At 45.8% G+C, this 22,855-nt stretch overlaps 1 protein-coding gene across 1 annotated transcript in view; it reads right to left on the bottom strand.

Annotated features, from left to right (window-relative positions):
* The window catches only part of DYSF (dysferlin), a 705,898-nt gene that overhangs the window by 74,783 nt on the left and 608,260 nt on the right, over positions 1-22,855 (bottom strand). Inside the window, exons 50-53 of the mRNA XM_088447021.1 lie at positions 21,122-21,217; positions 13,239-13,380; positions 5,342-5,441; positions 989-1,167 (exon numbers count right to left, since the gene is read on the bottom strand). Coding sequence (XP_088303147.1) covers positions 989-1,167; positions 5,342-5,441; positions 13,239-13,380; positions 21,122-21,217 — 517 coding nt within the window. The remainder of the gene's footprint in view (positions 1-988; positions 1,168-5,341; positions 5,442-13,238; positions 13,381-21,121; positions 21,218-22,855) is intronic.

The following is a 22,855-nucleotide window of genomic DNA, read 5'->3' as shown; positions in this document are numbered from 1 at the left end:
CATACTAAGTACTAAGAAAGGAATGATGACACCTAGATGGAGACACACTAAGTACTAACAAAAGAAGGGAGCCCACCTAGATGGAGACATACTAAGTACTAAGAAAGGAGTGGAGACACCTAGATGGAGTCATACCAAGTACTATGAAATGGAATGGAGACACCTAGATGGAGACACAATAAGTACTAAGAAAGGAATGGAGACACCTAGATGGAGACACACTAAGTACTAAGAAAGGAAGGGAGCCCACCTAGATGGAGACACACTAAGCACTAAGAAAGGAATGGAGACACCTAGATGGAGACACACTAAGCACTAAGAAAGGAATGGAGACACCTAGATGGAGACACACTAAGCACTAAGAAAGGAATGGAGACACCTAGATGGAGACACACTAAGCACTAAGAAAGGAATGGAGACACCTAGATGGAGACACACTAAGCACTAAGAAAGGAATGGAGACACCTAGATGGAGACACACTAAGCACTAAGAAAGGAATGGAGACACCTAGATGGAGACACACTAAGCACTAAGAAAGCAATGGAGACACCTAGATGGAGACACACTAAGTACTAAGAAAGGAAGGGAGCCCACCTAGATGGAGACACACTAAGCACTAAGAAAGGAATGGAGACACCTAGATGGAGACACACTAAGCACTAAGAAAGGAATGGAGACACCTAGATGGAGACACACTAAGCACTAAGAAAGGAATGGAGACACCTAGATGGAGACACACTAAGCACTAAGAAAGGAATGGAGACACCTAGATGGAGACACACTAAGCACTAAGAAAGGAATGGAGACACCTAGATGGAGACACACTAAGCACTAAGAAAGCAATGGAGACACCTAGATGGAGACACACTAAGTACTAGGATAACATTTAACCATCTAGGTCTCATAATAATGAAAGCAGCTGTCAATAATAATATCATGGTCATTTTCCATTGGCTGAAATACACTTCAGGAGTGTAGGAACCTTACTGCGAGGATTTTCTGCTCGCCCTCCATGCCCACACAAGGCCACCAGCCCTTCACAGTCTTCTGCTCAAACAGAGACACAAATCTGTCTGCGGAGTCCGACTCGTCCAGCAGCTCCAGGCTGCACTTCTCTGGCGTTTTCGCTGGCCTAGGCATCCGGTTAAGATCCAGCTGTACAGACCCTGAAAGAAGAATGCTGTTTATTTATTTGGAATCAGGCGCCAGCGTTCTCCTTTGTCGCTTTATTTTTAATTTATTTCATCCCAGAGCGGTTTAACTGGAAGAAACTCCAAACATATTACATGTAATAAAGGCCACTCTGATCTCTACTCTCAAGACTTGTATAAAACGAAATGAGGATAAACTGTATTTCAGGAGAAGAACAAGATTAATATAATGACAGATGAGGCCCTAATGTGGATGGAGGTAGGACTCTTTGTACATCTAGGCGTACTTCTACAAGACTAGGCTGGCGCAGGGGGCGGTCCTTTAAGTTGCACAAATTCAAATCCAAGGCACTTTGTGCAGCACTGGGTGTGTGACGTAATTCAGGCCCTCTGGAGGCAGCCGTTTTGCTGTTTGAGTACTGCGCAGTTATTGGCTGGAGGTCCAGCCAGGACCAATCAGATTCTAGGTCATTTATCTAGTACAGAAAAGTAAATGGTAGCTGTAATATGATTGGTTGCTAAGAGCTACACCACCACTTGTCTACTTTACACGTTTAGCAAATCTACCCATAGTTCTCTTTTACATGGAAAGCCTGACATTTTGTTGCAATCTAGTAAATGAGGAATGCCTAAAGGTGCGTACACACACAACGATGTAAGTAATTAACGATTTTCGTTGAACGATATTCTTTCAGCTTTTCCCTTGAAAAAGTGAACGCAAATCATTTTACAAAGTAGTTGGTTTTACATTAATTAATAAACGCTTTTCTTTGTGTTGAAGGAAAAATGTTGCAACTTCTATTTAAAATCGTTAAGTTGGCTAGTCTGACTGAACTACAAACTACAATCGACAAACGTGAATACGCATGAACGATGATCGCTCATCGTTTTACACTGAACGATTTTTTGAACGATTGAACGATAACGACGTCGTTATAGTTAAATTGTTCAAAAAATCGTTGTGTGTGTACTCACATTAAAGCTTAAGCAATTCCTAGCAGGGTAGTTTATTTATCAATTAAAGACAGAGGGCCTGATTCAGAGCCGAACGCTTTGACCAGAGCGCTCGCTCTGAATCAGGGCCCTCCTCCCTGAAAATGGAGCGGCCTTATGGACGCTCGCATAGCTGTGGGTTACCACCCACAGCTTATGCAAGCGTCCATGATGATGGTCGCGATGGTCAAGACCATCGCGACCATCTGGCTTGCGACGGAGACCCTGCGGTAGGGTCTCGCTGCCGCAAGCCCTGGAGTGATTTTGGCTCTATCAGAGCCAAAATCACTCCCACTGTCATCACTAGTGATGTCAGTGGGGCCGGCTTCAGACGGTAGGCGTTCCCATGGGAACGCCTCCGTCTGGCAGGCACGCCCCCGGCACGCCCACCAAAGGGGGCATGCTGTCAATCAACATCGACAGCAATGCCCCCTTTGGTGCGAGACCCGGAGCGACGGAGAGCCCCTCGCTATCCAGGTCTCGCGCATGCGCACGACGGAGCTCCCTCCGCCGTGCGCATGTGCAGTGGGGCAACATCGACCCGCTTGCGAGCGTCCTGCGCTCGCGAGCGGGTCTGAATGACCCACAGAGTGTTCCGGATTTATGGCGATTATGGAGGCAGATCGAGCGATTGTTTGCCATCGCACATGCGTGTAAGCCGCATGGTGTATGCGCAGCGATCGCATTGCAATTGCGGACGCACAGAGGAATCCATCGCTAAGTGAGTGACGCTTGTCAGCGTTTGGGGGTGGTAACAGGGGGATGGTCAATAAAACACAGATGTCTGACCGTTTAAACGCCGTTACATGAGCGCACATAAATTAGCCCTTGCGATCTCCTACGCAGCATGAGAGGGGATATATCCAATATCCCGGAGACGGGGATGCTGGCCCTTAGAATACCGGCGCCGGATTCCCGATCACTGGCATCCCGAATGTAAGGAACGGGGTTGGGGGGAGGGCTAGGGTTTACGGTTAGGCACTAGGGGGAGGGTTAGGCAATATGGGAGAGGGAGATTTAGGGTAGGGAGGGGAGGGTTAGAATACTAACTGACAAGTGTCGGTATCCTAACCCTGTCGGAATGCTGGATTCAGGAATCATCCTGAGCGCCAGCATCCCGTACCCATCCCCATGAGAGCCCTCTGCGTGTCAGGAGAGCTGCCGAGTCTGCGTTAGGTCAAACCTTCCGCAAGGGCAAGATGGCCGCTCAATGTGCGTTGATGTTACCGATATTTACGCAGGTAGGTGACGTCGCACGCACTTGAGAAGGCTGTGGTGGGCATCCTTATGCTCAGGTAAGCTCTGTAACTATTAGCATATTTTCGCAGCTGCATCGTGTACGAAATCGCAGCAGCGATCGCTTTAGCGTCCATCTCTGAATCGGGCCCAGTAACTTGGGATATGGGATAGATTTTTTCAGAAATATGGCAGCGTACATAGATGAGCATACAAATCATTTTCTAACTAAATGGTGTAGTGACACTTTGTGATAGTGTTATTAGCATTACAGCAGAGTCTCTCTAGGTATAATTAGTGTTCTGCGAGCTGGTACCCAGTGATGAGGATGAGGAGGAGAATCATATTGTCTGTATTTCAGTATTCACATTATTTGTATGAGCAATATCTGTGAGATTAGACTTTGGCCTATCACAGCCTGTAATAATGACCACGTCTGTGGCCAGACCCAGATACATGGCCACTATCCCTCTTTTCTCCTCTGCGGCTCTCGTAGCCCAGGAGCAGTTACTGTGCGGCTGGCAGGGGAGCGAGGCGCGGGGGAAGCCAGCGCTGATGGCATTGTTTAGAAAAACCTCAATTACAATCATTTGAGCCTGGAATTAACATTTGATATTGTTCCTGCGCTGATTTCTTGGTAGAAACTCAAAGCAACTTGACTTAAGCCCCCATACATAAAGCAGATGTGTGCTGGGTCTGACTGACGTGGCGTGCCGTGGAAATGCCTGTCTCTCCATGGTAGGCAATGGTCATAGCGTATAAAAAGCTGGCGGAGCCATTAAAGCAGCTTCTGTCAGCAGAGCCACACGTTCTGCAGCTCTGGAGTCTCTTTCAATAACACAGCCCCCTGCTCTGCCCAATGTTTAAGGAAACTCGCAGCTCGCTGATGTCATGCTGGAACGCTGTGTAATATGCACAATCACTTCCAGTCTCTGTCAGCCCGCAGATAAAAGGATATTATACTGGCACATAGCTGACTTGATTTACAGAGCCCTTCCTGTCTGGGGAATACAACAATAGTCCGTCACCCCCATCCTCCATCAGATGAGAAGGTTATTGGAAAATACAGTATATATTCCCTTTATTATTGAACGGAGGTTAGTAGTCTGATTGTATTGGGGGTGAAGGGGGGCTAGCAGCTCAGACCCTCTATCTCCCTTAATGAAGCACACCAACTTTATTTACCTACTTATACAGGTTGTGTCATTTACAGTAAGTTGGATATATGAACTTTTCATGTAGATGTGCATTTCATTATGACCATCCCTAATCAGTACAACAAGAGCAACGCGTGACTACATCCCTGCCCTAACACATCACTCATTTCCTGATATACTCTGTACTGCTGGGGGACCCTGCTCCTCCCACTATATAACATTCAGTCTGTGGCTTCCTGCAGCATCCATTCCCCTTCTCACATCATGTCACTGCCCCTGTCACATGCAGCCCTGTCCTCACACATCACTCATCTGCTGATATACTCTGTGCTGCTGGGGAACCCTGCTCCTCCTACTGTATAACTCTCAGCCTGTAGCTTCCTGCTGCCTCCATTCCCCTCCTCACATCATGTCACTGCCCCTGTCACATGCAGCCCTGTCCTCACTAACACATAACTCATGCGCTGATATACTCTGTGCTGCTAGGGGACCCTGCTCCTCCCACTATATAACTCTCAGTCTCTGGCTTCCTGCTGCCTCCATTCCCCTCCTCACATCATGTCACTGCCCCTGTCACGTGCAGCCCTGTCCTCACTAACACATCACTCATCTCCTGATATACTCTGTGCTGCTGGGGGACCCTGCTCTTTGCACTGTATAACCTTCCATGTATGGCTTCCTGCTGTAGGACACTGAGTCTGTGGATATCTCCTGTAAGGGAAACTACTTTATGGTCTAGTAAATAGAAATGTACATTAGATACATCTTCTGGCGCAGATCGCTGCAATATGGGGTCACCTTACCTAAGTAATCATCAAAGGAGAACTTGTCATTGTCCCATATCTGTATAATGAGGGTAGGGGGGATTTTATTTTCTGTCTTGTCCAAGCTCCAGAAATGTTCCTGTAAGAGAAAGACGGGGTGATGTGTGGGTGCCTGGTACTTGTGTTCTAATACATGCCTGGGGGTCTGCGATGTTCCACAGATTACAGGGTAAGCGCCGTTTCTTCCCTCCCCCAGGATCGGCCATCTTATCGCTTATGACAGGGATTTAAACTATTTCATGTCCTGTTCCTAGAGAGGACCTAGACAAGCAGTCACTGAGCTATAGGCACGAGTAACAGCAAGTCGTGACAGCTCCAAGAACGGGAAGGTCTGCAAACGGTCCTGGCTGTGCTGGGGGCCGTCCTGATGTTGGGAGACTGCACTTCTCAGTCAGGATTTTGTACCCACTGCGAGGAGCCCTCACACTGCTCTACACGTGAAGGTGGAGCTGCTGGCACGTACCAGTAGTGCATGTGGCACTGTACGCATACCTCCCAGCTGTCCCGCATTCAGTGGGACAGTCCCGTTTTTCTGGGACTGTCCCACCCGCGGGCCGCAGTGTCTCGCGGTGGGGGGGGGGGGGGGGGGGGAGTTGGAGAGAGCACAAACCGCTGCTCTGCCATGCAGAGCAGCGGGTGTGCAGGAGGAGAACAGATGCCGTGCGCATACACACGGCATCTGTTCTCGTGCGAACGGACTGCCTGGGGGCTTCCCGCAAAGTGATGAAACCGGGGGAAGCCACGAGGCTCCATCCCATTTTCAATAGACTCCACCCCATTTTACTTAGGCCATGCCCCCTTTTCGGTCGCGCACGCATTCAGGGCGCGACCTGTCCCTCCTTCCAGCATTGAAATGTTGGAAGGTATGCTGTACGTGTGTATGAAGTGGATAGGGATCGGTAGGAGAGGAGACCAACACCGGCTAAGATGATAGTCACACCCCTGCCGTGATGGTCATGCCCCATGTGGCAGCCTGATATGGAAACTCTGCACTAGTACATAAATTACTAAGGGGTTGATGTAAAGTTACACATCAGTATACACTACACACAACCTTACAGTGACGCCAATCTACACATATGACCACATACATCATGCCTCCTTGTGTGTTAATAAGCCCTTCTAGTCGCACCAGGGTCTTTCCGTACATTTTTTTCCCTTAAAGTGCATCTTATTTGCAAAGTGATGGGAACAGAACGCACAAGTAGATTATGCTGATTAATAATGATATGCGGCCGATATTCTGTGTGCGGCTGCTCTGTATCTGCATGCGAAATGCTACGTTATAATGTCAAGGCGGCTAAAACTGTAACGTAGCATTCTGCATGCAGATACACCCGCACAGCTTGCGCGTCCTTATTCACATCGCTTTGCGTATAAGATGCATTTTAAGGGAAAAAGTTGAACGAAAAGACACTCGGCACTAACGAGACGCATGGCGCTCACACTTTATGTGTAACGCGACTTGTAGCACATGGAGGATAGATCTATCTGGACACATCTTTGCTACTATACACTACAACCATACAGTGTAGCCGATCTACCAGTGTACACTACAGCGTTACAGTGTAGCCAATATACCACTATACACTACAGCATTACAGTGTAGCCAATCTACCAGTGTACACTACAGCATTACAGTGTAGCCAATATACCACTATACACTACAGCATTACAGTGTAGCCAATCTACCAGTGTACACTACAGCGTTACAGTGTAGCCCATCTACCAGTGTACACTACAGCGTTACAGTGTAGCCCATCTACCAGTGTACACTACAGCGTTACAGTGTAGCCAATCTACTAGTGTACACTACAGCATTACAGTGTAGCCCAACTACCAGTGTACACTACAGCGTTACAGTGTAGCCAATATACCACTATACACTACAGCATTACAGTGTAGCCAATCTACCAGTGTACACTACAGCGTAGCCAATCTACCTGTGTACACTACAGCATTATAGTGTAGCCCATCTACCAGTGTACACTACAGCGTTAGTGTAGCCAATATACCACTATACACTACAGCGTTACAGTGTAGCCAATCTACCAGTGTACACTACAGCATTACAGTGTAGCCCATCTATCAGTGCACACTACAGCGTTACAGTGTAGCCAATCTACTAGTGTACACTACAGCATTACAGTGTAGCCCATCTACCAGTGTACACTACAGCGTTACAGTGTAGCCCATCTACCAGTGTACACTACAGCGTTACAGTGTAGCCAATCTACTAGTGTACACTATAAAAGTTACAGTGTAGCCAATATACTAGTGTATACAACGTTACAGTGTATCGAATCCACCAGTGTATGCATCACAGTGTAGCCAATCTACCAGCGCACACTACAGCGTTACAGTGTAGCCAATCTACCAGTGTAAACTACAGCGTTGCAGTGTAGCCAATATACCAGTGTACACTACAGCGTTACAGTGTAGCCAATCTACCAGTGTACACTACAGCGTTACAGTGTAGCCAATCTACCAGTGTACACTATAGAAGTTACAGTGTAGCCAATATACTAGTGTACACTATAAAAATTGCAGTGTAGCCAATATACTAGTGTATACAACGTTACAGTGTATCGAAACCACCAGTGTATGCATCACAGTGAAGCCAATCTACCAGGGCACACTACAGCGTTACAGTGTAGCCAATCTACCAGTGCACACTACAGCGTTACAGCGTAGCCAATCTACCAGTGCACACTACAGCATTACAGTGTAGCCAATCTACCAGTGTACACTACAGTGTTACAGTGTAGCCAAACTACCAGTGTGCGTTACAGTGTAGACAATCTACCAGTGTATACTACAGCATTACAGTGTAGCCAATCTACCAGTGCACACTACAGCGTTACAGTGTAGCCAATCTACCAGTGCACACTACAGCGTTACAGTGTAGCCAATCTACCAGTGTACACTACAGCGTTACAGTGTAGCCCATCTACCAGTGTACACTATAGAAGTTACGGTGTAGCCAATATACTAGTGTACACTATAAAAATTGCAGTGTAGCCAATATACTAGTGTATACAACGTTACAGTGTATCAAAACCACCAGTGTATGCATCACAGTGAAGCCAATCTACCAGTGTACACTACAGCGTTACAGTGTAGCCAATCTACCAGTGCACACTACAGCGTTACAGTGTAGTCAATCTACCAGTGCACACTACAGCGTTACAGTGTAGCCAATCTACCAGTGCACACTACAGCATTACAGTGTAGCCAATCTACCAGTGTAAACTACAGCGTTGCAGTGTAGCCAATATACCAGTGTATACTACAGCGTTACAGTATAGCCAATCTACCAGTGCACACTACAGCGTTACAGTGTAGCCAATCTACCAGTGCACACTACAGCGTTACAGTGTAGCCAATCTACCAGTGTACACTACAGTGTTACAGTGTAGCCAAACTACCAGTGTGCGTTACAGTGTTGCCAATCTACCAGTGTACACTACAGCATTACAGTGTAGCCAATCTACCAGTGCACACTACAGCGTTACAGTGTAGCCAATCTAACAGTGCACACTACAGCATTACAGTGTAGCCGATCTACCAGTGCACACTACAGCGTTACAGTGTAGCCAATATACCACTATACACTACAGCATTACAGTGTAGCCAATCTACCAGTGTACACTACAGCGTTACAGTGTAGCCCATCTACCAGTGTACACTACAGCGTTACAGTGTAGCCCATCTACCAGTGTACACTACAGCGTTACAGTGTAGCCAATCTACTAGTGTACACTACAGCATTACAGTGTAGCCCAACTACCAGTGTACACTACAGCGTTACAGTGTAGCCAATATACCACTATACACTACAGCATTACAGTGTAGCCAATCTATCAGTGTACACTACAGCGTAGCCAATCTACCAGTGTACACTACAGCATTACAGTGTAGCCCATCTACCAGTGTACACTACAGCGTTACAGTGTAGCCAATATACCACTATACACTACAGCATTACAGTGTAGCCAATCTACCAGTGTACACTACAGCATTACAGTGTAGCCCATCTACCAGTGTACACTACAGCGTTACAGTGTAGCCCATCTACCAGTGTACACTACAGCATTACAGTGTAGCCCATCTACCAGTGTACACTACAGCGTTACAGTGTAGCCAATCTACTAGTGTACACTATAAAACTTACAGTGTAGCCAATATACCACTATACACTACAGCATTACAGTGTAGCCAATCTACCAGTGTACACTACAGCATTACAGTGTAGCCAATCTACCAGTGTACACTACAGCGTTACAGTGTAGCCCATCTACCAGTGTACACTACAGCGTTACAGTGTAGCCCATCTACCAGTGTACACTACAGCGTTACAGTGTAGCCAATCTACTAGTGTACACTACAGCATTACAGTGTAGCCCATCTACCAGTGTACACTACAGCGTTACAGTGTAGCCCATCTACCAGTGTACACTACAGCGTTACAGTGTAGCCAATCTACTAGTGTACACTACAGCATTACAGTGTAGTCCAACTACCAGTGTACACTACAGCGTTACAGTGTAGCCAATCTACTAGTGTACACTACAGCATTACAGTGTAGCCCAACTACCAGTGTACACTACAGCGTTACAGTGTAGCCAATATACCACTATACACTACAGCATTACAGTGTAGCCAATCTACCAGTGTACACTACAGCGTAGCCAATCTACCAGTGTACACTACAGCATTACAGTGTAGCCCATCTACCAGTGTACACTACAGCGTTACAGTGTAGCCAATATACCACTATACACTACAGCATTACAGTGTAGCCAATCTACCAGTGTACACTACAGCATTACAGTGTAGCCCATCTACCAGTGTACACTACAGCGTTACAGTGTAGCCCATCTACCAGTGTACACTACAGCGTTACAGTGTAGCCAATCTACTAGTGTACACTATAAAAGTTACAGTGTAGCCAATATACCACTATACACTACAGCATTACAGTGTAGCCAATCTACCAGTGTACACTACAGCGTTACAGTGTAGCCCATCTACCAGTGTACACTACAGCGTTACAGTGTAGCCCATCTACCAGTGTACACTATACAGCATTACAGTGTAGCCAATCTACTAGTGTACACTATAAAAGTTACAGTGTAGCCAATATACCACTATACACTACAGCATTACAGTGTAGCCAATCTACCAGTGTACACTACAGCATTACAGTGTAGCCAATCTACCAGTGTACACTACAGCGTTACAGTGTAGCCCATCTACCAGTGTACACTACAGCGTTACAGTGTAGCCCATCTACCAGTGTACACTACAGCGTTACAGTGTAGCCAATCTACTAGTGTACACTACAGCATTACAGTGTAGCCCATCTACCAGTGTACACTACAGCGTTACAGTGTAGCCCATCTACCAGTGTACACTACAGCGTTACAGTGTAGCCAATCTACTAGTGTACACTATAAAAGTTACAGTGTAGCCAATATACTAGTGTATACAACGTTACAGTGTATCGAATCCACCAGTGTATGCATCACAGTGTAGCCAATCTACCAGCGCACACTACAGCGTTACAGTGTAGCCAATCTACCAGTGTACACTATAGAAGTTACGGTGTAGCCAATATACTAGTGTACACTATAAAAATTGCAGTGTAGCCAATATACTAGTGTATACAACGTTACAGTGTATCGAAACCACCAGTGTATGCATCACAGTGTAGCCAATCAACCAGGGCACACTACAGCGTTACAGTGTAGCCAATCTACCAGTGCACACTACAGCGTTACAGTGTAGCCAATCTACCAGTGCACACTACAGCATTACAGTGTAGCCAATCTACCAGTGCACACTACAGCATTACAGTGTAGCCAATCTACCAGTGCACACTACAGCGTTACAGTGTAGTCAATCTACCAGTGCACACTACAGCATTACAGTGTAGCCAATCTACCAGTGCACACTACAGCATTACAGTGTTAACAATCTACCAGTGTAAACTACAGCGTTGCAGTGTAGCCAATATACCAGTGTACACTACAGCGTTACAGTATAGCCAATATACCAGTGTACACTACAGCGTTACAGTGTAGCCAATCTACCAGTGTACACTACAGCGTTACAGTGTAGCCAATCTACCAGTGTACACTATAGAAGTTACAGTGTAGCCAATATACTAGTGTACACTATAAAAATTGCAGTGTAGCCAATATACTAGTGTATACAACGTTACAGTGTATCGAAACCACCAGTGTATGCATCACAGTGAAGCCAATCTACCAGGGCACACTACAGCGTTACAGTGTATCCAATCTACCAGTGCACACTACAGCGTTACAGCGTAGCCAATCTACCAGTGCACACTACAGCGTTACAGTGTAGCCAATCTACCAGTGTACACTACAGTGTTACAGTGTAGCCAAACTACCAGTGTGCGTTACAGTGTAGACAATCTACCAGTGTATACTACAGCATTACAGTGTAGCCAATCTACCAGTGCACACTACAGCATTACAGTGTAGCCAATCTACCAGTGCACACTACAGCGTTACAGTGTAGCCAATCTACCAGTGCACACTACAGCGTTACAGTGTAGCCAATCTACCAGTGTACACTACAGCGTTACAGTGTAGCCAATCTACCAGTGTACACTACAGTGTTACAGTGTAGCCAATATACTAGTGTACACAGTGTTACAGTGTATCGAATCTACCAGTGTATGCATCACAGTGTAGCTAATTTTCCAGTGTATAATACATTACAGTGTATCCTATAGTTCTGTGAAAGCTTTTTATGGTATTTATTAAGTACATTAATTACCTAAAAGCTGCATGAAACAACAGGAGGATTGTGTATATATTTGGCACAGTACACAGCACTTTTCAGCACTATATGCACAATTGTAGAGTAACCAGCTGCTGCTATAATTAATCTGTGCGGATTTATAGATTTTGATTTTGTTGATATATGTTTGGCCCTTCTTTTTTATACATGTGAATAAATTGTTTTAAAGCCATTTCTGGAAGCTAAAACTAATTATTTTATGTACTTTATTTCACTATATATTATTGATTGATATAGCACGTACAGTATATATATTGCACATTTTTGTACTTGATATAGATTACCTATGGTTTGTTTTTTCAACACGCCAGCTGCTTGGATTGACTATATGTAAACATAATTTAACCTGTGTGCAATTAACCCAGTGTCCTACTTCAGTTACCCTAGCGGACACCTGATATTTAAAGGGAGTGCGGTTGCCATACACATTATAACAGTCTTGTTGTATAGAGTGGACATCTATTGGGTTGGTGCCTTTACCATATATTTATCTTATATACTATATAAGAACTATGGGCCTTATTCAGACCCGCTCGCAAGCGGGTCGATGGTCCTCCACTGCGCATGTGCCGCCTCTGGCGTGCGCATGCGCGAGACCCGTCCAGCGACGGCAGCTCCGTCGCTACGGACAGGGCGGCTGTCGATGGTGAGTGACAGCTCGCCCCGTTTTGTAGGCGGGGAGGGGGGGTGGCTGCACAAACGCAGGTGTTCCCTTAGGAACACCTGCCGTTTGTGGGCGGCCCTACTGACATCACTAGTGAGCGGCTCTGAATCAGGCCCTATATCCTTTAGTTCCCTATTTTGGGATATGTTACAGAGGAAGGATCATGCATCCCTTACAGTAATAGCAGCCTGTTACATGTAATACATCCTCATGGACTATTGAACTAACATGAGAGATTTCTGCTCCGATCGTTTATTTAACAACCCAAAGCAGTTTCCAAGGTTCCCCAGATCTGCTCTCGTACAAAAACACAGATCCGTGCTACCTTCAGACAGCCGCGGCTTTGTACGCCACACGTCCCGGAGCCGCTCTTACCTTTACTGACACTGCGCAGACCTGCTCCGCAGGCAGATAATCAAAGGGAAACACAAATCGCCAGTTGAAGTTTCCTTCGCCTCCCATAGACCTGTAGTGAACATCTGTTTTTTGTTTATTTTCCTCATGGCCTATCAGCCAGCTGCGGGAGGAGACACAGGACGCAGTCAGAGGAAGTATATTTGTACAACATGTCATGGGAACAAAGGCATTACTTTCATATAACCCTGCGAGCTCTGGAAGGCTACCACCTATACAGGAGAGAATGTGTATATACCCTTCCTGGATTTTATGGAAAAAAAAAATCGCCCACCTTGATCTATAAATATTGTGGAGGCAGCGAATTAACCGCGATAAAGAACCAGAGTGGCAAGAATTAACCTATTGCTTTACCGCGCCCGTCTCTGTAGCTCTAAGGAAGGAATCGGTATGTAATACCGACAGACGGGATCCAGGCGGTCAGAATCCCGACGCCTGGATCACGACAGGGTTAACATACCGACACTTGTTGGTCGGTATGCTAACTCTCCCCCACATCCTAACCCTGCCCCTCTTCCTACCCTAACCCTCCCTCCCTGGTGCCTGAACCTAACCGCGCCCCCCCCTAGTGCCTAAACTTAAACTCCCCCTCCCCGTACCCTAAACCTAGCCCTCCCCCCTTACTGCCTAACCCTAACCCTCCCCCCCGCACTGCTACTTACCTTCGGCATCCCGGCGGTCGTGATGTAGGTGCCGGGTTTCTGGCACTGGTAAGGTAAGCGTTGACATCCAGACCACCGGGATGCCGAACGCATACCCTAAGGAAGACTCCCAGTTCCGCTGGCAGAAATGCTGGGTACACACTTAACGATGTGTACCCTGCCGATGTCTCGTGCGGCGGGTACCAGAGGGAGTGCCGGCATCGCCAAGTGTGTACACACTATGTCATCAGTGACACTGCCCAAAGTGGACGATATGTCATCTGATCCGACAGATCGGACAACATATTGTCTAGTGTGTACCCGGCTTAAAGTACTTGGCCCTTTTTTACATAGACCTGTGCGGTATAAATTACAGTTTGTCAGGCACGCTGCGGCTATGAATTATATATAATACAGTGTAATCTACGTCACAGTTAATAATAGACGTGAAATACTGTAAGTGGGGCACAACACGACAACAGGAGCGACAAGGCTTTTCAAAGTTTCCAGATATTTACGAGTTTACAAGTTAAACTATATCAAAACATGCTAACATACTTTGATACTAGTAAATGTTATTAAATCAGCTAAATGCTTTTGTATTATCCATAATTTTGCTGTATAACTGGACTCTTACAATGCTACTAGGTGGCCATTACATTGACATGTTTAGATACAGTGCATCCGGAAAATATTCACAGCGCTAAACTTTTTCCACATTTTGTTATGTTACAGCCTTATTCCAAAATGGAATAAATTAATTTTTGTCCTCAAAATCCTACTCACAATACCCCATAATGACAACGTGTAAAAGGTTTCTTTGCGATTTTTGCAAATGTAATAATAAAAAAAAACCCTAAGAAATCACATGTACATAAGTATTCACACCCTTTGCTCAATACTTTGTTGATGCACCTTTGGCAGCAATTACAGCCTCAAGTCTTTTTGAATATGATGCCACAAGCTTGGCACACCTATCTTTGGGCAGTTTCGCCCATTCCTCTTTGCAGCACCTCTCAAGCTCCATCAGGTTGGATGGGAACCGTCGGTGCACAGACATTTCCAGATCTCTGCAGAGATGTTCAATGGGATTCAAGTCTGGGCTCTGGCTGGGCCACTCACGGACATTCACAGAGTTGTCCTGAAGCCACTCCTTTCATATCTTGGCTGTGTGCTTAGGGTCGTTGTCCTGCTGAAAGATGAACCATCGCCACAGTCTGGGGTCAAGAGCGCTCTAGAGCAGGTTTTCATCCAGGATGTCTCTGTACATTGCTGCATTCATCTTTCCCTCTATCCTGACTAGTCTCCCAGTTCCTGCCGCTGAAAACATCCCCACAGCATGATGCTGCCACCACCATGCTTCACTATAGGGATGGTATTGGCCTGGTGATGAATGGTGCTTGGTTTCCACCAAACATAACGCCTGGCATTCACGCCAAAGAGTTCAATCTTTGTCTTATCATGGTCTTAGAGTGGCTTCCGTCTGGCCACTCTACCATACAGGCCTGATTGGTGGATTGCTGCAGAGATGGTTGTCCGTCTGGAAGGTTCTCCTCTCTCCACAGAGGAATGCTGTAGCTCTGACAGAGTGACTATCGGGTTCTTGGTCACCTCCCTGACTAGGGCCCTTTTCCCCCGATCGCTCAGTTTAGACTGTTGGCCAACTCTAGGAAGAGTCCTGGTGGTTCTGAACTTCTTCCATTTACGGATGATGGAGGCCACTGTGCTCATTGGGACCTTCAAAGCAGCAGATATTTTTCTGTACCCTTCCCCAGATTTGTGCCTCGAGACAATCCTGTCAAATTCCTTGGACTTCATGCTTGGTTTGTGCTCCGACATGAACTGTCAAGTGTGGGACCTTATATAGACAGGTGTATGCCTTTCAAAATCATGTCCAATCAACTGAATTTACCACACGTGGACTCCAATTAAGCTGTAGGAACATCTCAAGGATGATCAGTGGAAACAGGATGCGCCCGAGTTCAATTTTGAGCTTCATGGCAAAGGCTGTGAATACCTATGTACATGTGATTTCTTAGTGTTTTTTTTATTTTATTAAATTTGCAAAAATCTCAAAAAAACTTTTTACACGTTGTCATTATGGGGTATTGTGTGTAGAATTTTGAGGAAAAAATGAATTTATTCCATTCTGGAATAAGGCTGTAACATAACAAAATGTGGAAAAAGTGAAGCATTGTGTATACTTTCCGGATACACTGTATATAACATAAAGGTAAAAATACACTGTTCAGTGTCACTCTGACATTTCACAGTGCAGTCTTACTATCCCCCTTCATGACAAAAAAACTGAAGCTCCTGTCAAATCTTTTAGTACAGTGTCTTATATGATCTGACGCAGGTGAAAAAGCTAAGGACGCAGCCAGTTAAGCTGCTGTGACATCACAGGCCTTGCTGTGCAGAGTTCAACAATCCACACAATTTCTATAGAGCAAATCTGCCAACACATCACCCAGACGCTCCTCAATCAGGCACAGGTCAAGCTGATAACACGGCAGCCTGCTGCACAGGAGTGCGATGGGACTTTATGGACATACTGCATCTAATTACACTCCAGTTACAGATATGTTCTCATACATCTAGCCTCAATACGCCATGCAGCGCAACTTGCCTGGCGTGAGTGAGCCGCCAGGTTCCATGTTACTCTGCTAGCGTTGGCTGTCTTTTTTTTGCTGGAAATGCGTCTAAGTGGCTACGCGATGTGACTAGGACACACCAGAAGACTGTGCTGATTAATGTGATATGTGACACTTGTACAGCCATGGCCAAAAGTTTAGAGAATGACACAAGTATTGGTTATCACAAAGTCTCCTGATTCGGTTTTTATGATGGCAATTTGCATATACTCCAGAATGTCATGAAGAGTGATCAGATGAATTGCAATTAATTGCAAAGTCCCTCTTTGCCATGACAATGAACTTAGGCCCTCATTCAGAGCCACTCGCTATTTGCGGTCGTTCGTTCTAAAACAAGGGGTGGCTATTCAAATGAACCGTTCGCTGTTTGCGGTCTGTTCACGCCTCTATGTCTGAACGAGCGAACAAAACTTGCGTTCGTTTTTTGGAAAGATACGCCCCCTGGCCGCTCGCATCCTACGTCATGTCCGCTATTTATTAGATTAATCGAGTACATCGACATGGGTATGAACTGCTCGCTATTCTTGGGGTTGGTGTTTGCTACCACAATTTTGCGAGCAGTTCTGACTTTAAAATAACCCAGTGACATGGTCAATGACGCTGCTGTTTTAAATATGCACACCCATAAAACGCCTGTTTTGACCTTTAAGCACGCCTGCGTTCTGATTTCCACTCCCCATTTTCAAGCACCTTCCCCTGTTACCACCCACATACGCCTCTTTCTGTCACTCAAAATAGCAGGCATTCGCTATTTTGCGAGCACATGAATTTCGGCCGCACTGACTGGTTAGCGCATGCGTATAACGATCCGTACGCATGCGCAGTTGGCCAAACATCGCTCGGTGCGAACGAACTGCCGCTTACGAGTGGCTCTGAATCAGGCCCTTAATCCCAAAAAAAAACATTTCTACTGCATTTCAGCCCTGCCACAAAAGGACCAGCTGACGACATGTCAGTGATTCTCCCGTTAACACAGGTGAGAGTGTTGACGAGGACAAGGCTGGAGATCACTCTGTCATGCTGATTGAGTTAGAATAACAGACTGGAAGCTTTAAAAGGAGGGTGGAGCTTGAAATCATTGTTCTTCCTCTGTTAACCATGTTACCTGCAAGGAAATATGTGCAGTCATCATTGTTTTGCACAAAAAGGGCTTCACAGGCGAGGATATTGCTGCTAGTAAAATTGCACCTAAATCAACCATTTATCGGATCGTCAAGAACTTCAAGGAGAAAGGTTCAATAGTTGTGAAGAAGGCTTCAGGGCACCCAAGAACGTCCAGCAAGCGACAGACCTGTCTCCTAAAGTTGATTCAGCTGCGGGATCGCGGTACCACCAGTGCAGAGCTTGCTCAGGAATGGCAGCAGGCAAGTGTGTGTGCATCTTCACGCACAGTGAGGTGAAGACTTTTGGAGGATGGCCTGGTGTCAAAAAGGACAGAAAAGAAGCCACTGCTCTCCAGGAAAAACATCAGGGACAGACTGATATTCTGCAAAAGGTACAGGGATTGGACTGCTGAGGATTGGGGTAAAGTTATTTTCTCTGATGAATCTCCTTTCAGATTGTTTGGGGCATCTGGAAAAACACTTGTCTGGAGAAGGAAAGGTGAGCGCTAACATCGGTCCTGTGTCATGCCAACAGTAAAGCATCCTGAGAATATTCATGTGTGGGGTTGCTTCTTAGCCAAGGGAGTGGGCTCAGTCACAATGTTGCCTAAGAACACAGTCATGAATAAAGAATGGTACCAAAGTATCCTGCAAGAGCAACTTCTCCCAACCATCCAAGAACAGTTTGGTGAGGAACTATGCCTTTTCCGGCTTGATGGAGCACCTTGCCATAAGGCAAAAGTGATAACTAAGTGGCTCGGGGAACAAAACTTTGAAATTTTGGGTCCATGGCCAAGAAACTCCCCAGACCTTAATCCCATTGAGAACTTGTGGTCAATCATCAAGAGGCAGGTTTACAAACAAAAACCCACAGATTCTGACAAACTCCAAGCATTGATTAGGCAAGAATGGGCGGCCAACAATCAGTATGTGGCCCAGAAGTTGAGTGACAGCATGCCGGGGCGAATTGCAGAGGTCTTGAAAAAGAAGGGTCAGCACTGCAAATATTGACTTTTTGCATAATGTTAATGTAATTGTCAATAAAAGCCTTTGACACTTATGAAATGCCTGTAATGTTACTTCAGTATACCATAGTAACATCTGACACTTATGAAATGCTGTAATGTTACCTCAGTATACCATCGTAATATCTGACACTTAGGAAATGCTGTAATGTTACCTCAGTTTGCCATAGTAACATCTGACACTTATGTAATGCCTCTAGTGTTACCTCAGTATACCATAGTAACATCTGACACTTATGAAATGCCTGTAATGTTACTTCAGTATACCATAGTAACATCTGACACTTATGAAATGCTGTAATGTTACCTCAGTATACCATCGTAATATCTGACACTTAGGAAATGCTGTAATGTTACCTCAGTTTACCATAGTAACATCTGACACTTATGTAATGCCTCTAGTGTTACCTCAGTATACCATAGTAACATCTGACACATATGTAATGCTGTAATGTTACCTCAGTATACCATAGTCACATCTGACACATATGTAATGCTGTAATGTTACCTCAGTATACCATAGTAACATCTGACACTTATGAAATACTTGTAATGTTACCTCAGTATACCATAGTAACATCTGACAGTATACCATAGTAACATCTGAAAGTATACCATAGTAACATCTGACACTTATGTAATGCTGTAATGTTACCTCAGTATACCATAGTAACATCTGACACTTATGTAATGCTGTAATGTTACCTCAGTATACCATAGTAACATCTGACACTTATGTAATGCTGTAATGTTACCTCAGTATACCATAGTAACATCTGAAAGTATACCATAGTAACATCTGACACTTATGTAATGCTGTAATGTTACCTCAGTATACCATAGTAACATCTGACACTTATGTAATGCTGTAATGTTACCTCAGTATACCATAGTAACATCTGACACTTATGAAATGCCTGTAATGTTACCTCAGTATACCATAGTAACATCTGACAGTATACCATAGTAATGTTACCTCAGTATACCATAGTAACATCTGACACTTATGTAATGCTGTAATGTTACCTCAGTATACCATAGTAACATCTGACACTTATGAAATGCTGTAATGTTACCTCAGTATACCATAGTAACATCTGACAGTATACCATAGTAACATTTGACACTTATGTAATGCTGTAATGTTACCTCAGTATACCATAGTAACCTCTGACACTTATGTAATGCCAGTAATGTTACCTCAGTATACCATAGTAACATCTGACACTTATGAAATGCCTGTAATGTTACCTCAGTATACCATAGTAACATCTGACACTTATGTAATGCTGTAATGTTACCTCAGTATACCATAGTAACATCTGACAAAAAGGTCTAAAACTACTGAAGCAGCAAACTGTGTGAAAACCAATACTTGTGTCATTCTCATAACTTTCGGCCATGGCTGCAGGGATGTAGTTAGGAAGCTGGTGGTTGAAATGCCGACTGCCGGCTTCCAGACTCTGAAAGCCCGGCATGGGACTAATGTTAGGCGTCTAAATACTGACGCCTATCATCAGCCCCATGCTGAAATCCCGACGCCCAGCATACCGATCTTAGGTAAGCCAGGTGTCGGGAGTGCTTAGCCGCGGGGGGTTTAGGATTAGGGACTCCCGCGGGCATCGCCCCGGGAGGGTTAGGTTTAGGCTAGGGGAAGGGGGGGTGGGTTAGGATTAGGCACTAAGGGAGAGGGTTAGGGTTGGGCACCCCTAAGGCAGGGTTAGGGGTGTTACTTACCTCTGACGGGATCTTCAGCTGCTTGCCTTCCGGCGTTGGTATTTCATCTGGCGGTGATTCATACCAATTCCATGGCTGTATATAGTACAGTGGAACTTGGAATGAGAAAAGCTGCGGCCACTACATTGTAGCACTTCCAATACAGATTAAAGGACTCGGTCGCAGTCAGATAAACAAGTGTCACATGTCAAATTAATCGGCAATCTGCTGGCGCGTCCTAATCACATCGTATTGCAACTAAGACGCATTTTCTGCAAAAAAAAAAAGGACGCAAAGAAGACGTGCCGGTGCTAGCAGTCTTATGGGACCTGGACCGCCACATTGGGTGGAGTACAATTATGTTTGGGACAACACAGGGAGAACACGATATGAAACATAGATGTATCTTCTATTACTGTATATGTCCCACCTACTGTATGCGGTGTGTTAATCAGTGAGCATTTTGCTTGTCTCCCCATAATATTTCCAGCTCAGCCAGCAAAGCAGAACCGAGCTGCGGCAGAACAGCGCCATTATACGTGTGTCCGGTTAGCAGACGTAGAGTCATTGGGGCCTGTGAACCTGCACCTTACACTGTGTGTGGTATTAGGGGAGGGAAACACATGAGACATGGCAGCCATGTGTAATGTACGGATCTTCCTCTAATACCGTATGAGGACATGACACAGACTAGTGTCCTCTCACCTCTTCACATAAATATCACTCATCTTCTCGCCTGTGATGGAGACATCGTCCAAGATCACATCTCTCGTGTTCCAGATGATGCAGCGTAAGTAGAACCTGAGTGACAGAGAAGAGGTTGTTATAATTCAGCGGGAGACAGATTGCCATTATGTCAGCTGTACTGTACTCAGTGTTATTACTGGTCGCCAAGGCTGCAGACTGCCATTGGTCAGAGGGGACTGGCATGAATCACAGGGCTAGCGGGCTGATCCGGAATGCAGTGAGCTTGACGGAATGATATTCTCAGCCCCCTACACCCTATGTTACAGTGTTGGGGTGTAGCCACTGCACATACTGGGTTCCTGTAATGTTCCGGCACTGGAGTGTAGTGCACCTAAGGAATTGAGGCCGCTAAAACTGACAGCATTTCTGGATAGAGCCTACACCTGGGCTGCGTACCACCAATGTCAAAGGATGGACAATGACCATAGGATCCCCTTTAAAAGCGGCAGCCATCATCAGCCTTTGCCCAGCTTGGCTGGTCACACTATATCTGGAAGAGGACACTGTGCTAAGTAGTTCCACTACTGTATCAAAGTGGGGGACAAACACAGACATCACATTCAAGCTTATTAAAAAAAATAAACAGCCCTTCATACCTCCGCCCACACAGAGAAGAAAAGGTGTGTGGGAACACATTTAGAGGCGCGACCCTTTGCACAGAGCCCAGGTGGGGCTGGAGCAATCCGACAGTCCAAGTGGAATTGTGGAAGCCAGACAGAGCTCATTCAGGGAAGGCCTCCAAACCCTGGGATTGAGCTATGTAACTGTGAGTAGGCTGGAGGCTATGTTACCTGCAAGGAAGCAGGCCAGATTGTGAGGCTGTACATGTGAGCAGCCAAAGCCAAGCCAGGCTGGAGCCTGTGATAAATGGTACCAGTGAGAGACAGGACTGGAGAGACTATGAGAAAACTTTATGTTTGCAGATTAGCTGCCCAAGGATAGTGAAGGCTCAAGAAGTGAGATAGTTGCCCTGAGTGAGGATAGTTTAGGTGTTTGTTGTTTTGTTTTCAGTTTGATGCATGCGGATACCAGTAAAGCAATATTTTCATTTACTTAATCCTGGAAAGCGCAGTAACTCATCTCCCAGTGTCCCTCCAGCAGCCTCATGCCTCCCCCTGTGTTCGGATTTGGGGCTGGGCTGCCAGCTAATTACAGCCGGCACATCGTCAGGCAATAGCAGACATGGACAAACAGCGCCGGCGGCAAGCCAATCTGAGCTTGCGGACCAGCAGCCAATCAGGAGCCACCACTGCTGATTGGCTGCTGGTCCCCCGAGCTCTGATTGGCTCACAACCTGCTGCGTTGTCGCTCCATGACTGCCTGCCAGATTACAGTTGGCGGGCCGGCGCCAAATCAACACTGCTGGCCCAGGGACCTCCATCGATGGCCCAACTTGTGTGCGTGACTGGGTGCAGGGGGTGCGGCGGGCCACAGAGGCAGCTCAAGCACCATAGCTGCACTATGCAGCCACACCCACGGTAGTTACGTCGCTGCTTGACCGCATGTTAGCAAGCAGTGGGGTCCTCTTCAGGATCAATGGATTGGGGTTATAGGTGAGGACAATGTAAACAAATAAAGGCTGCAGGTCTACTTCAGGGTCCAGTCTTCAACCCGGGCAACCCATAAATATACACATACACACACAGTACTGTGCAAAAGTTTTAGGCCGGTGTGGATAAAATGCTAAGTAGG

This window comes from Taudactylus pleione, unplaced genomic scaffold (genome assembly GCF_031769625.1).
Source record: "Taudactylus pleione unplaced genomic scaffold, aTauple2 ptg000410l, whole genome shotgun sequence".
NCBI classification, from domain to species: Eukaryota; Metazoa; Chordata; class Amphibia; order Anura; family Myobatrachidae; genus Taudactylus; species Taudactylus pleione.
Note: the sequence above shows the minus strand (reverse complement) of the source record. Positions and strands in the feature narration are given on the sequence as shown.